Genomic DNA, 15,684 nt, shown 5'->3' with positions numbered 1-15,684 from the left:
CAAAGACATCAGGGAGATCGCTCTCTCTCAAATTTTCAAAGCTCATAAAAGGGCAAGGTTTTTAAGCAGGCTTATTTTATCATCCCCTTTTATCTACAACCTATTTCTGATCTCCTGGCAGATGATATGCCTTCTTAGATACAGAGACTGAAACGAACTTTTATGTTTTTCTATATGGATAGCCCATAAACCAGCATGGCCAATAGTCAGAGATTATGGCAACTGTGGTCCAGCAATAGCAGGAGGGCCACAGTTTCCCCACCTTTGCTCTAAATATGATCTCTAGAAGTGGTTTAGGGAAAGACCCTACAGTTACCCAGAATCATGTTTCCTATATAGCTTCTGACATATCCATCTTCATTTCTATTTCACATGTCCGCTCCAAGCACTTGAGACAGGGATGGGAAATTTCTCTCAGGGAAATTCATCACATTATATTGATGCTTCTGTGTATGTGTCTGTGTATGGAGATGTGAGGTGCTCAGTGGGTGTGTATTATCTGGTAGGATATGTGAGACATGTGACTATGTATATGAATGGGTCTTTAGTGATGTTTGGATGAGAGGAACAACATTTATATGGTGTGTTTGGTGGGGGACGTATGAATGGGATAAAATGATTTATTTCATATAAAATTTATATACAGCTTGATTGCAAAAAGGTATATATGTGTGACACTCTGTTTAGTAGAAAAGAGCAGTGCAGGATGGGGGTTTAAAGTAACATAAGAGAATGTCCTCCATAGTTTCATATTAATAGCAAAACCAAGAGATTGGTACAGCTGTGCAGGTCCAGTGTTTGGAAGAGCGCGATACTGAGAAGCTGCCTGTCTCCAGTGCCCAGGCCTCAGCAGCTGGCCATGACTAGGCAGAGCTACTGCTTTGGAGTAGACTGCCTGGTCTCAGTGACAAAAAGTTGGCTCTCAGCTGTGCTAGATGTGGACATATGATGATCCAAAAGGAAGCTGTTTTGCAGTGCTTCAGCTTTTGGAAAGGAGCTGGAATGATGAAGCAGTAAGGAGTCAGACAACATGTTGAAGGAGTGAGCCAGCAAATAGGAAGAAGAAAAAAGACTGCTGGTAGAGGTGCATAGCAAATACATGAAGCTCACAGGTGCCTGATCAGTGGCTGCAGGCACCTGCTTGGGTTACTGTGTGTGCGTAAAAAGTCTGCTGCAGCCTCCAGAAGAGGGGATGGAAGCACCAGCAACCACCACTGACTCATACTCAGGATAACTATAGAGTTGAAACCCAGGAGTTCTGAAGACAGAAGTGGGGGTACTTCAAAATATTTCCCTCATATGATTCCCTTGCTGCTTTGTTGTTTTTAGGAACTGCTTGTGCTCTGAGTAATTCTGATTGTTTATCAAGGTTGTCAAACTTGGGGGGTTGCTATAAAATATCAGAACTGTACAATTTTGCTGTTAAAGCATGGGATATGCTTTCCCGGTTCTGTGCATGTTTATTTCTCTCTACATAGTCTGTGAGTTCTGCATTTTAGCTTCACAGCAACCCTGTGAGATAGGTTAGGCTTGAGAGGTGGTTCAGTAACCAATGTTGCAAAATTGCACATGCACAGAAAATATTTGTTTGTTTTTGTTGTTTTCAAGGTTGGAAAACTTCTCTTTTGTTTTTCTGTTAAATATCAGGAATGTGGAATGTTAAAATTAAAGCAATTGAAGTGGGGAGAGCTGCTTTACTGGCTTTGTACCTCTTTATTTTGCTTTACATGGTCTGTGAATGTTGCATTATATTTGTATGTTACTTTCTCTCCTAAGAGCTTACCAGGCTCAGAAAATCATTTTGGTGTACCTAATTATATATGTCTCTGGAAACTACATGCTTCATGTTGTTTTTGTATATTTCCAAGCACTACGGCTAACTTCACAGTGCTTACTGGATGTTTACTTAGGAAACTTTAATGTCCATGTAGCTTCTCTCTAACATGTGGCCTTTTAACACATAGGGTCAGATCCTAAATTGCCTGTAGACAGAAGCTGTATCAGATCTTTAACAAAAATTAATTAGAAAAATTACTTCTCTGGTGATGCAGAGGCAAAATTGCATAGCCTTGTGACATTCCCATCCCCCTCTACATCCCGTGAGATAGCTTCTGTTTCTATGAGCTCCATTAAGTTATTATTATCATTAGTAAACAGGCAGTAGTTCCCAGAAGAGGGTGTGCACGTGCTATGTTTGCTACAGGAAACGATAAAGGATTATAATTTCCTAGAGGTTAGGTTCCATTTAGAAAACAATGGTATAAGTAAATCTTGCCAAGCTTTAAAATGCTGAGTTGTGAAATTTTTTAGGTAAACCCTGCAGAAAAAACCCTACAGGAATATTAACTATTGCTAAAAGAGAGTGTGATATGACTCTACTACAAGGACAATGCAACAATCCATTTGCATATGAAGTTAAAGGACAAATTATTTGAATGTCATTTTTATTCCTGTGAATAAAAGAATTGCAGTTTCTGGGCATGGAGCGGGCTGGGAGATGACCTCAAGACCCAGAGGCGTAGCATGTGCAGGGTGAGGGGGCCTATTGCCCCGGGTGCACGTTTTTTCCAGCTTTGTGAGTCCGATCCCACATCCCAGCCTTGCAAAGCAGTGCGGGGCTAGCCGGGCATCAGGAGAACACAATAGGCATGCACCCTTCCAATCAGGACATCAGGAGAATGCAACAGGCATGCAGCCTTCTAATCAGACCATTTGCGCTGATTGGAAGGGCATGAGCCTGCTCTGCTGCTTTCCCATGTCACCCTTCCAGCACATGCTAAACAGACTGATTGGAAGTTTGTATGCTTGCCCTCTTGGTGCATCCTCATGTCGCCCTCCATGCTCCTTGGCCCCGGCACACCCGGGGAAGACTAATTCCACCGCTGCCCGCTCCATTCCATATGATATCCCATCCTTCTTTATTAAAAGGTAAGAAAGATGCTTAATCAATGAAACTGCTTACAGGAGAATTAGGGGCTTCCCTTCGCCCCCAAAATTGCTTATATCACAGGTTTCTTCAGAGAGAAAAAACACCATTGAGTCACTATGCTAGGAAAGAAACTAAGTGAGGACTTCATCACAGTTCCACCGTAAAATAATAAAAAAACAATAGAAATAATAATAATAATAATAATAATAATAATAATAATAATAATATGTTAGTTTTTGCTCCATTTGCTTGTGAATATGAATTATTGGAAGATTTTAACGTCCACAGCTGAAGCTGAAAATGTTTTTGGAACTGATTTGGATAACACAGACAGCATATAGTATAATCACCTGATGTCAAACACCAGGCAAAGCCCACCTGAAACTTCCTCTAAATACACACAACTAAAGATTAAACCACTCTAAAAAGGTCAATCTAAAAGTTAAAAAAACACCACTGCCAAATGGAAGAGTTCAGTAATTCTGTGCTGGCATAAAGAGTTGCATGGGCAGGTAACTACATGGTTTCAGGTAATGTGTTGTATGAAAAGATGTCTTTACATTTGGCCTAACTACATGAACCAAGTTATCCTAAGGCAAAACACCTAGCAAGTAAAAACAGGTGTTCATATTCCTTGGAAAAACGCAAACCATTTTGCTACAACTTGTCTCAAAGGAATAACACATTGACCAAGCATGCTTCCATAAACCCTCCGGAAGCCAGCTCTGTATTCAGTTATTTTAATCTTAATAATCTTTCCTGCGTATGTATAGGTAGTAAAAAAAATGGACAGGAAGCACAAGGACAATAGGGATAACTGCTAGTAGAGAAATTATAGTAAATGAACTGTAGAGAATATTTTGAAACAATATCGTACAGCTTTCATGTTATGCGAAAACGCTGGAGCTTGTTTACTGTTCACATGCCTGCTAGCAAGTGAAACGGATTCAAAACATTTATGGTTACAACCAGGACTAAAGGGAGAAATGAGCTAATAGGAAGGCACATATGGCAGCCCCTCACCATGATCAATTCCCACCCGGAAACCTATATCCCCACTGTGGACACGTGGATCCAGAATTGGCCTCCACAGTCACTTATGGACTCACTGTTAAGACCGTGTTCATGGAAGACAATCTTACTTGGCTATAAGCGATCGCCAAAGAAGATTCCTATGTATTGCTGTACCACCATCCCATCTTCTATGTTTAAACAGTTTTATAAATTAATTCTTCTTAGAAGAATCTTACTTAGGAAAACTGAAATAACTTGCCAGCGGCTCTGTTATAATCTAAGGTACTTTGGGAATGCAGAATAAGCTATCTCAAGACACGAAGAATCAAATAAAGATGATATTAATACAGTTATTTAACATTTCATTAATTCTAAAATTAGAGGCTGCAATGTTCAGGGCCTCAAGGCAAGCACCAAAGAGAAGCAAAGTTAAAAAGAATTGTTTGGTTTCAGTTTCAAACTACCTTGGCATATCGAATCTGTAATGCACCAGTTTCCAGCTGCTTGATCCGGGAATCCTGTGTGGAGATGAGTGTGCCATCCTTTCTCCAGAGAATTGTTGGCATTAGAGTGCCTGCAGCCACACAGCTGAGTACTAAAGTACCATCCACAGCAACAGTCTGATTCACAGGACCTTGTCGAATGACAGGAGGAGGCCGGTCGGCAATAACTGGCAGAAGAAACAACAGGAAAGGGAGAGGGAAGGAGAAAAGTTTTCTGCAACTGGAAGCGATTTTCTAATCATCTAAGCAACAGTAGTTGCTTCAGGCTTTACAAGAATCTAAAGATAATTAAATAAGTAATGAAAGTAAAGCATGCAATATTCAGGGGACAATAATATGGTGTTCAACTACAGAATATGTGTTAATATCAAGCAATATTTTTTTTAAGGAGAAAAGGCAGTTCCCTGCATTTGACTCTTCCAGACATGTGCTTGGCTCCAACAACCTTAGAAGAGAAAACAACTGACAAAGTTTCCCACCTTCTTTGAAAGATGCCCCTTTCTCTAGTCCAGCCTCCTTCATCTAGATTCTTCTAATGCCATTAATGAGTTAACTTTTTCAATGATCAGCTGGTTGATTTGTTTCTTGATATGTGTGCAAACCACTATTAGATTTCATCAAAATTATTATGCAACACTATTTAAGCTCCACTTAAAAAGCTCTATATTTTCTGACTGATGCTGCAGCGTTCTTACTGTTTTGGAAGGATACCTTTGAAGTGAAATAAATGTCACAATAAAACTTAACAGGTGCAGTTCAGAGGTCACAAATTCAGCCCAATAAACTATTTTTTTGGACTAGGAAAAGCCACGTCTCACACGTTTCCCATATAGTGAAGATATTCTGTTTTTCAATACCACATTTTCCTGTCATGTCTAATTAACCAGGATCTGATCCTAGTTTTATATCCAGGTTTTCTTATGCTACATTTTACCACCAGATATCATGAGAAATTGTGGTTTAAGAAACCAGATTATCTTTACCAGAAGATGTATAAGGCACATGAAGGGAGACTGAACTGTGAGAAGAGGAACACACAGCTCATTTCAAGACATCCAGATTCAACACACTATGAGTGCTTGATAATTTGAAAGGTAAATTTAAGTTACAATTGCCTAAGCCAAAAACACATTAATCTTATCAAGTAATGTCTCTCCCACATTAAATCATACTTCTGTGTAGTGCAATCAAATGCATTTTCACCTTAATAAACACCTTATATAGTAGAAAGCATATAAACTCAAAATCATGTTGTTACCACGCTAGAGTTACCATTCTGCTACATTATAAGCAACGTTAAAATACTGTAAACACCTTACCATCAGTAACCTCCAAGTATGCTTTTGTTGTGATGCTTCCCGCAACATTTAAAGTCTGGCAAATATAATAGCCAACATCAGATCGTTGGACATTTGTAATAGTGAGGTCACCCGTTTGAGAGACAGAAAACCGGCTGGAAGACTGAGGAGGTTGGTATGAAAAAAGCAAGTTCTGGAATATAAAGAGAAAAAGTGGGAAATCAGCAAGTTAGATGGATTAGCCTTCATAGATATATACAACTTTAAAATTCAGAATACCCTATATTATGAAGGTTATAGGACCTTTTTTCAGATACAAAAGTGATGCTGTAACACAGTCCACCACTCAAGATAGATGTGACTAAACGCTGAAACTTGGATTCCCATGGGCCACAACAACAAATAATACATTGGTTATAACAACATATCTAAGACTGCAATGCTAACCACACTTATTTGGGGATGTCCCATTGAACTTCTTTTTGATTCAATACTCAAGGATAAATGCAGCCCCAGTGCTAATTACCAGATGTTTGCAATGTACAGCTGTGAACATAAACTTAAAAGTGCCAATATATTTAAGGGAAGGATGGTATTAGGTAGAACCAGTATAGATAGGCCATAGCAAGTGCTTTGTTGCTGCAGTTTGGTAGGGTTTTGATCTAAAGCCATATAGTAATTCTCTTCATGAGCTGGGGGAGACTGTTATTTTTATATAGGAGAGTGTATCTTATTTTCCTTTTAGACAATTTTTGTGGAATAAATGTCCATAATTGTCAGTGCTTTTTTTTAGGGGTGCTCTCATTTTCCTACCCATATTGAAATACTGCCCCTCAAGGAGGCCAAACTTAGATTCACAAAATGTTTAGGGATATGTGTACACCTGCGTCCCCCCAGAAAAAAAGCACGGATAATAGTTATATGGAAACTATTCAGATGGGACAGTATGAGTACTATGTGCTAGGGAGAATGGCCATCAATTTCATTGACCACTGTTAGCAGAATACTGGACTAGAGGAACTGAACCATCTGTCCCGTTTCATGCAAACATGATCAAACATGTCTATCATATACAGGTAACTTGCATCTTATGCTAAGTTTACTTATGTGATTGCACACAGGAGGAGGAGAAATAAATAAGTAAATGGAGAGAGGAGGAAACACATTTTCCATTTATTTATTTCCCTCTCTCACTAGTACACTGCTGTGATTGCAGGCTTTCTATGCTTTGGAGAGGCAGCAGGAGGTCCTGGTAAGCAGCCTTCCACCTTGCGGGGGGGCGGATCACCTCTGGAGGTTCCTGACTTTACATGTTATTTGCATTTATGCATAGACCTCTGGAACAAAACCATCACACATGATAAGAGTTAAAAAATCATCACATATGATACGAGTAAAACCACATGTAATAAGAATGCAAATATATGGATTACAATTTCAAATATATGTCAAGCTCTTTTTCGTAGTATAAACTTACTAAAAACACTAACAAAATGCTGTCTGCTTAATAGTAAATGAAATAGTAGACTTCTGGCAGTTGAAAGAAACTACCATTTATTATTATCTTTATTCTCACATTTTAAAAAAACCACGTCTTTGTATTTTTTATTTGTTTTCCTCCTCTTTGCCTTGACATGCATTTAACTCTCGATACCCAATGGGGTTTTGGACATTCTTGTAGTACAGTAACCTCCCTTCCTGTATCCATGACATACACTGTATGACAAACCACAGATGAAACAAAAAAGAAATTGTGCTACCATAATTGTTCTGAACAGAATTTTACATACATTTGGAATCAAATGCCAAATTCACTTTTCCGTGTCTAACTAAAATATATTTAAATGCTTCATTTCATAGAGGAGGGCTTTTAGTACTTTTCTCTTCCAATTAAACTTTATATTCCAAACAAATAGTACACACTGTGTTTCATTTCATGCTAAGCACTAACAGATCCTTATCATGGTTTCCTTCTCATTTTCTTGCTACCCATTGGCACCTGTTCAACAAAGTTGATTTAAAATCCCCCCTCAGCTTGACTGAAAATTCTGTCTTGGGCCACATGCTATATTTTTTAAAAAATTAACTGGAATATCTTGAACTGTACACAGTCCTGAAGCATGTAGTACAGCCTACAATTTTTTGGAGAAGCTTCCTGGTTTTTCATCCTGCATGGGACAATATGTGGTTGACAGGGAACAGAGGGGTCTGTGTAAAGCCAGGATGTATATTGAGTTTGCCAAGGAATTAAACACTTTTTACTAGTCCTGACTTTTTACAACAACCAGGAACGTAGGCAGAGCCTACACACATATTTTGAAAAGAATCAAAAGAGCATAGCCAGTCATCCAACAGGCATTTGGATGATGTGGGTGCAGGAGAGCATCGGGCACTAGCAGACAAAAACGGGCCTTGTGTTATCTAGATGCTTTGGCAAAGCTTCAGAAAGTTCATTTTACCTGACTTCCTTCTCTTCGCCAAAATATTGCTGGTTGAGGGTTTCCAGTTGCTTCACACTGGAAAGTTACAGTTCTGCCCAGTGCAGCCACCTGGTCACGAGGTTTCACAACAAAATGTGGTGGTTCTGAAAGAAGCAAAGTACAACACAATTACACCGATTAATTCGTAGCTGAGGTGAATGGTTTTCTGTTAAGGGTCTTGTGCATTACATCTACCACACACAGAAAGGTCCTTTTTAAAATAAAGACTAGTGCTCAGGTTCAACACTGTTTTAACAAGGGCTGATGTTGGTGGTAAAGTGCTGGTAGGACAAAAGGTTGAAGGCATTTTTATCAGTCACAGCATAAGAAAAGAAAAATTCCCTCACATCACTGTACTATGTACTCTTAAAGTAAAAACCACAAAATGATTGCAAATTCAGGGGTTAGATACACAAAAGTCATCATCTTTGATTTACTGTAGTTCAGAAGTCATTTAATAGCTTCCATAAGAGGCTTGATTTCTGATGTAGGATGAAATGCTCAAGAAAAAAATTCAATTTAACTCAAAAGCCCTAGGATTGCTACTGAGTAAATTATAACCATTTAAAAATCTTCAATGCAATTACTGAAGAGGAATGAATTTAAAGCAACGGTGAAGCAGAATGCCTGCTTCATTTACATAGGCAAGGGCATGTTCAAACAAAATATATATGTAAATGAAGGCAAATTTGAAACATCTGCTCATCGTGACATTATAAATACTGCCAGCATTGTCCAAACTGTTTGATTTATACAGACTTAAATGGCCACTTCATCTAGCAGTAAATAGAACGTCAAAAATTATGTCAGTTGCATTAAGCTATGGCAGTTAAGTATATTAGGCACAGTGACTGAACTAGAGTAGAAAATATTCTTTTTAAAACCCTGTTTCAGCTTACCCTCTTATGCTGCAGAAACAATGGCTTAAATGAGATATTGCTGATTTATATTTTTCAGATCTTTCACTCTACTATTTAAAAGAAGAATTTTTCTCAACCCTTACTAATTGTGATGAGGCATCTCACAATCAAATGTAGGTTGGGCTTTTAAGACCCCCCCCCCATCATTATTTATCCAAAAACACTTTATATTGTTGGTATTTTGTTATAGTTGCCTGTAGCATGAATGCCAAGGAATCACAAAACTTGAAATTCTTTTAGGGAAGATATGGGCAGGGTGTTGTTGTTTTTTTAAGTGTATAAATAGCTTATATTGTGATGAGATTCACAGAAAACCAGGTTGTCTAAAGTTCAGCATTAGGTAAATTGATTCTAGACTATCAGATTTATGTTAAGTATTAAAAGTCTGACTTCTGAAGAACAAAATTGCCTTATGAAGTCTTTTGGTTAGTGCAAGCAAATTAGTTTTCTGTGGATGCCCGAGGAAATCGTGTGGTGGTGGGAAAATATATGATTTTATATTTATAAACTCTTACAAAAGAATATGGAACGTGTACTAACAAGGCAAACAAGGATTAGTAATATTGAGGTTTATTGTTTGTGGAGGGTTTTGGGTGTTAGGAATAGTGATGAAAAGTGATGCTAGTCAGTGGAATTTTTGGTCCGCTAAGATAGGAACGATCTACAATGCTCCTCTGTTCACAAAGTTGTACCAGCTTCTCACTAAGAGACTATACACTTTAATGTAGACTACTTTCAAGGCTAAATTGCTGTAATAATGTCAATGTAGCAATCCCTCTCTTGATAAATATTTGCACATTTGTGTTACAGAACCATACGAATGAAAGAGGGGACGACCACCGAGATTTACAGAACTTTAACTGTCCAAAACTTTTTAAACTAACATCAGGAATTTCTCCTCGTGGAGTGAATCATGTTAGCCTGTAACTTCAAAAGGAACAAAGAGGCTTGTGATACTTTAAAGATTAAAAATCTTCTGACAAGGTAGATTCTAAAATGGGGGTCAACAACACAGTGACTTTGGGAACCATGGTGCCTGGAACAGTGGCCATTGGCACTTCCAAGTAGGAGGGCAGCCCCAGGCTTCAGAGTGCAGGCTGCTATCTGCAAGCCTAGGGAACTCCCGCGGGCTCCCAAGGCTTGCGGATAGCTTCCTGAAGCCTGGAGAGCGAGAGGGGTCGGTGCGCACCTTCATTTTTGGAGGGGAAAAAGTGCGTCCTATAGGGCGAAAAATACGGTAAGTGATTTCTGTGAAATGAGCCAGCTTGGCTGTTCCCACCTGAGTTTTTATAGCCAATGAATGAAGTCAGAGAATTGATTGATAAGTGATTTGTTTGGACACCAGAAAATACAAATTCTTATGGCCCTAAAGAGCTGCCGTTTTCCCTTCCTTTGTTTTTGTCTTTGGTATCGCCATAGTTTTGCCTTCCTTTATCACCAGCAACCAGGATGCATCTTTCCTGTGGTGGCTTCATCTGAAATCAGGAGCTCCCTATAAGTTACTTTATGTAAATATTACAGCACAATAAATGTGGGTAAATGTTAAAGAATTCCCTCTCCCCCTCCCACAAAAGGCAAATGTGAAATCTTTGCAAATAGATTTAAGCATGCCTGCTGCTGTGCAGGAGCTGACGTCCTGGCACTCATTAAAAATTCACAGTATTGTTAACAATACAATTGTACGCATGTCTACTCAGAGATACCTTAAGTCACTTTGAAAGTGGATGGAGAGAAGTCTCTCTCTCTCTCTCTCTCTCTCTCTCTCTCTCTCTCTCTCTCTCTCTCATAAGCAGAACTCATGAACAGCATTTGCTGGATGAAATAAATTGCTTCTTCACACAGCACATAGTTACACCACAGAAGGCAGCAATGACCACTAACTTGGATGACTTTAAAAGAGAATTTGCCTTTCCATGCACAATTTTTTACACTTATCTTCTGTCATGATGATACTTTCATTTAGCTTCTTTCATTAAAGCTTTATGTTTAAGTAGTAGTCTGACAAGCATGCAGATGATCATCAGCAACACTTACATAGGAGCACATTACTAGTTCTCCAAACCTGCACTGAATGTAATTTAAACAACGTGAATCCAGCATACCTCAAAAGAGGTAGGGGTGTGTGGGTGGGTATATGTATTGCTCTGTTCATTTTTAGAATGTGGTGGTGCAATAAAAGAATACGGTAGAATTGCAATTTGGATGCACAGTGATGAAACCATACGACCACTTTCATTCATGTCTGAAAGTATGGATTAATATCCACATTCTCAATTCATTAAGTTGGCTGCCTTTTCTGTTGATGCAATTGCCAACAAATCCATTTAGCAACTATTTATACTACCGCCAAAGCTCCATTAACATTATCCAACAAGTAATTATATCATAATTCAAAGTGCTTTAGCATTTACTGAATTCTGAAGTGCACAGCAATGTATGCTGCAGCTATTTCCTTAACTCTCACTTTTGCTATACTTAATGCTGCAGGCACCATAAAGTGGTGACTATAACTGTTGGAATGGGCCCAGATACACTCTGCTGTTATTGTAAGAGCTGCAAAATAATGAAAAATATTTTACTTCATTAGGCTTTAAATTGATCAATTCATTACATTTCATCAACATAACCAAAACCTTAAAAGCTGTACAGATATGTTTCAGGCATTACCCTCAGTTATAGTTCAAGCAACATCACAGTGATGCCACTATTAAAAATACAAACTCATTATTTCTGCTAGATTTCAAGGCAGCTAGAAGATTAGGCAGTTTTCTCCAAGGGGTGGTACAGGGACGATGAATATGGTTTGCCTCTGCAGTCCGCCTTCAAGCTCATGAAACATCTTAAATTCCGATTCAAACTTTAGTCAACTAAACTACATTTTTAAATTTAATAACCCTAACTGTTGTTATCAATATTAGCAATAAAAAGAAAGGAATGCAAAGTATTTATTTTTAAAAAAATCTCTTGAACAGCGGATATGAAAAAATGAAGTATAAGATTCAAAAACAAAATTTTACTCCTTTGATTCATGTGCAACATTTTTTTTTTTTACTATCAAGGACTTGCACACCTTAGTGCACTTGGAATGTATCAAGGTGAGAATGGACCAGACGCACAACTTAGAAATAAGAAAAAAACATAATTAAAACAGATATAAATAAGCAAGCCATTACCTTTGATGCTTGCCACAAAAATTACCCATACTTCATGCAGACTCTGCTCTTTGCAGTCTGTCCAATCAATTATAAGTGAAAGATGGAAGCTGATTTGTTGACGAATATGGAGGGGTATGGATGGAAAGAGGGAGAGATGTTCCGTTCACAGGGATAACGATGATTAGAAGATGGCCAATAAAATTTCAACTTACCAGATACAACTACAAACAAAAGAAAAAGAAAAGAAAACATGGAATAAATAAATTGGAACATAAAATGGAACAAAAGTAAAATGAATATGCTTTTAATTCTATACACTGCTTTGTATGGTATTCTTTCAGAAAAGTGGTATAAAAATAATAATAATAAAATGTACAGCAATCTTATCGAAACACAAAACATATTTAGGATATACAAGAAAACAGCATGAAACAGATGGCTTATTGAATATATTGTTCTTTTTTAGCAGTAGAAAAAGCTCAATTCCAAACCTGGAGATGTGAAGTGTAAAGAATGAAGGAGATACAAGAGATGTGCTACAGTGTGAAAAGGATCTATCCGCCTGCTGAGCAGAGTGATGGGATCATATTCAGAGAACCGCCACCCCCAACCTACTATAAGATGCGAGGGGATTGTCCATCACCTACTGCACGCTGGGAAGCAGAATAAAAAGTGAATTATGATGTTCCATTTGCAATGTAATCTAGGAGTAATTTTCATAATCAGCTTCAGTATTCAAGGCGATTATACTCCCTGCAAGCAAAATGGGATGAACAGCTACTCAATATACCTAGACAGGATTGGTAGGGTAAAAATTACTTAGTTTGCTGGGAAGAGCAAGGCCTTTCCCCTTTCCTCTCTGTTTGAATAGAACCAAGGTAATTCCCTGTCACACATGCATTTGCTATCCAACTATACCTTTATTTTTATTAACAAAGAGCACTTCTGTAAGCATACTAATGTGGAAAGCTGGAAATGATATCAATCCAGAGACCAGTAAAAAATAGTGGTTTTTTATTTGTTTATAAAAGTGTATACTACCCTCTCATAAAATATCAAGGAATATAACATTAAAAAACACCATTCGGTATTGAGTGGCTTCTCCTAAATCAAAACGTAACTTGCTGCACTCTGACTAATTTATCAGAACCACAATGGGACCTAGATGCCTCAGTGACCCTAATCCAAGCCTGACATATTCATAAGGATATTGATACAACAGACAGTGTTACCTATGCTGCTAAGAAAATACTGTCTGCCTTGCAATCTGAATACATTTTTTTTAAAAAAATCTGCAGGCTGTGTTTCATTTATTGATAAGGAAAACAGAGATCTTCCTTAATTTAATAACAGAAAATTCTAAACAAGTATGCCCACAATCTATGAGGAAGAGGAGAGAGCTCTCTTGCCTGTCATAAATTTCAGTTGTAGCAGTGTACAAAGGAACCTATCCAATGTATGTGGGCACTCGAACCTTTTTAGTAGGGTAGGAAGGAGTGTTGTCTTCCTTAATTTGGAGACAGAAAATTGTAGATATGTATGCCTTTGTTAATCAAAGGGTGGGAGTGTGGTCACTGACAGCATAGTTCACATGTGGCCTCTGCACCAGGTCTATATGACTTGGGGCCCTTGCAACTAAAGGAATACCTGCTCCTGCATTTAGCTTCCAGTGTACTGTGTTCAACTGATAACAGCCTCCTTTGATTGCCCCCACCATCTGAAGCCAGGCAGGTGGAGACAAGGGTGACAGCATTTTCAAATGTGGTACCCCAAGGATACTCACCTACAGTAGTGCCTAAGGACTTTCCCTTTCCGATACCAGGCAAAGATGCTTTTATTCCACCATACTTTTTAAAGAACCTTTTAGTTGTTGTTTTGGAATTTATATTTAATGTTTTATTACTTTATATGAATACTGCCCTTTCTGCCTTATGTATGGGTGAGGCCTTCATGTTCATTGATTATATTTCATGCAATATGCTTTCCATGTCATGTGGGGGCAGAGGCAAACTTGTGGCTTGCTACCATGCTCATCACACAAAAAAAGTCAGGGTTCCATGAGCTCCCAGGGAAACAAATGATATTTAAATATGTATTTTTTTGGACAGCTACTGCTTAATTCAGGGGCAGGGTGGTGGTGGGAAGCTGGGTAAAGTAATGCCTCATCTTTTGTTGGGGTTTGGTTCCAAGGGTTACGTGTATACACACAAATTGTATATAGCCAAACCCCTGGAGTCACTTCACTGTAAGGAATCACTGTAAGGCGGCTCGTGGAGGAGACAGACAGAGCACTCCCAGAGTTGGTGTGCTGAGTAGACCTTGCCCAGTAAGCAAGGCTGAGCTTAAAATCTCTTTTCACACCAGGTCACCCCAAACAAAACTGCTTCAAAATCCTACTGCAAACCTATAAGCAAGTTTACAAAGAATGCTAATGTCACTACAGAAAATGTATATATACACACATACATATTTTGCATTATATAAACATTAAAAACTAATGGCATACATTTTTACACAGCCATCTATTATTTCAGTGACTAATTCGAGTGCAGAATAATTAATGTAACATTTGAGTCATAAGTAGTAAATGTCAAGCATTAAGGTTTTTAAGGGATGTTCTGCATATCTCAAGCCCTATGGTGCTCTCATTTTTGTTTTAGCCTTTTAAATAGAGTAAAATTAACTACTGTTAAGCATGAGTACACTTCCATAATTAGCTGGTAAACACCTGTAGTATGCTAGTCTCCAATAAAATGCACTAAGAAGAGTAATAATATTCCATCTGCCAAAATTCATTAGTTCAGGGGGGAATGGGTTTGTGCTCAAGTAAACATTAGACAGTACAAGTAACATAAGAACATGAGAAGAGCTTGCTGGATCAGCCCAGTGGCCCATTGAGTTCAGCATCCTGTTCTCACAGTGGCCAACTATATGCCTGTGGGAAAACTAGGAGCAGAGCATGAGCACAGAAGCACTGTTTCCCTTCCTGCAGTTTCCATCAATTCAGAAGCATTGTCACCACCACCATGGCTAGTAGACACTGATAGCCCTCTCCTCTATGAATTTGTCTAACGCTCTTTTAAAGATTCCTGCATTGCAGGGGATTGGACTAGATGACTCTACATTTCTATGATTACTAAGCAGTAGGTTTCAATAGCATATTAATTTAGTTTTTGGGGTTTGGGTTCGAGAGCACTGCTCTGAGCTTCTGGAAACACAATATTGAAATAACATAAAAGTCTGGTTATAGATATCATTATCATGTATATGGATATTGTGTTGTCTTATGGTTCTATGTACACAAATTTCCTCCTTAAAATGATTGAGATTGTGTTTAAAATATACAATATATTTGGGCTTTAAAAAATATAAAGCACTTCAAGTT

The 15,684-nt window shown here is 38.3% G+C and overlaps 1 protein-coding gene and 1 long non-coding RNA gene across 6 annotated transcripts in view; one reads left to right on the top strand and one right to left on the bottom strand.

The window, feature by feature from the left end:
• ROBO1 (roundabout guidance receptor 1) overlaps nt 1–15,684 on the bottom strand; it is a 581,397-nt gene that overhangs the window by 60,016 nt on the left and 505,697 nt on the right. For all 4 annotated transcript variants that reach the window (XM_079974735.1, XM_079974736.1, XM_079974737.1 and 1 more), the window contains 3 exons: nt 8,204–8,328; nt 5,766–5,937; nt 4,408–4,613 (listed from right to left, as the gene is read on the bottom strand). In XM_079974735.1, coding sequence (XP_079830861.1) covers nt 4,408–4,613; nt 5,766–5,937; nt 8,204–8,328 — 503 coding nt within the window. The remainder of the gene's footprint in view (nt 1–4,407; nt 4,614–5,765; nt 5,938–8,203; nt 8,329–15,684) is intronic.
• The window catches only part of LOC307215535, a 144,103-nt gene that overhangs the window by 96,045 nt on the left and 32,374 nt on the right, over nt 1–15,684 (top strand). The gene's annotated exons all lie outside the window — the stretch shown is intronic.

Source organism: Podarcis cretensis (assembly GCF_951804945.1).
Source record: "Podarcis cretensis genome assembly, chromosome: 4".
Taxonomy (NCBI): Eukaryota; Metazoa; Chordata; class Lepidosauria; order Squamata; family Lacertidae; genus Podarcis; species Podarcis cretensis.
The sequence above is the reverse complement of the archived record's forward strand: the minus strand, read 5'-3'. Positions and strand labels throughout refer to the sequence as shown.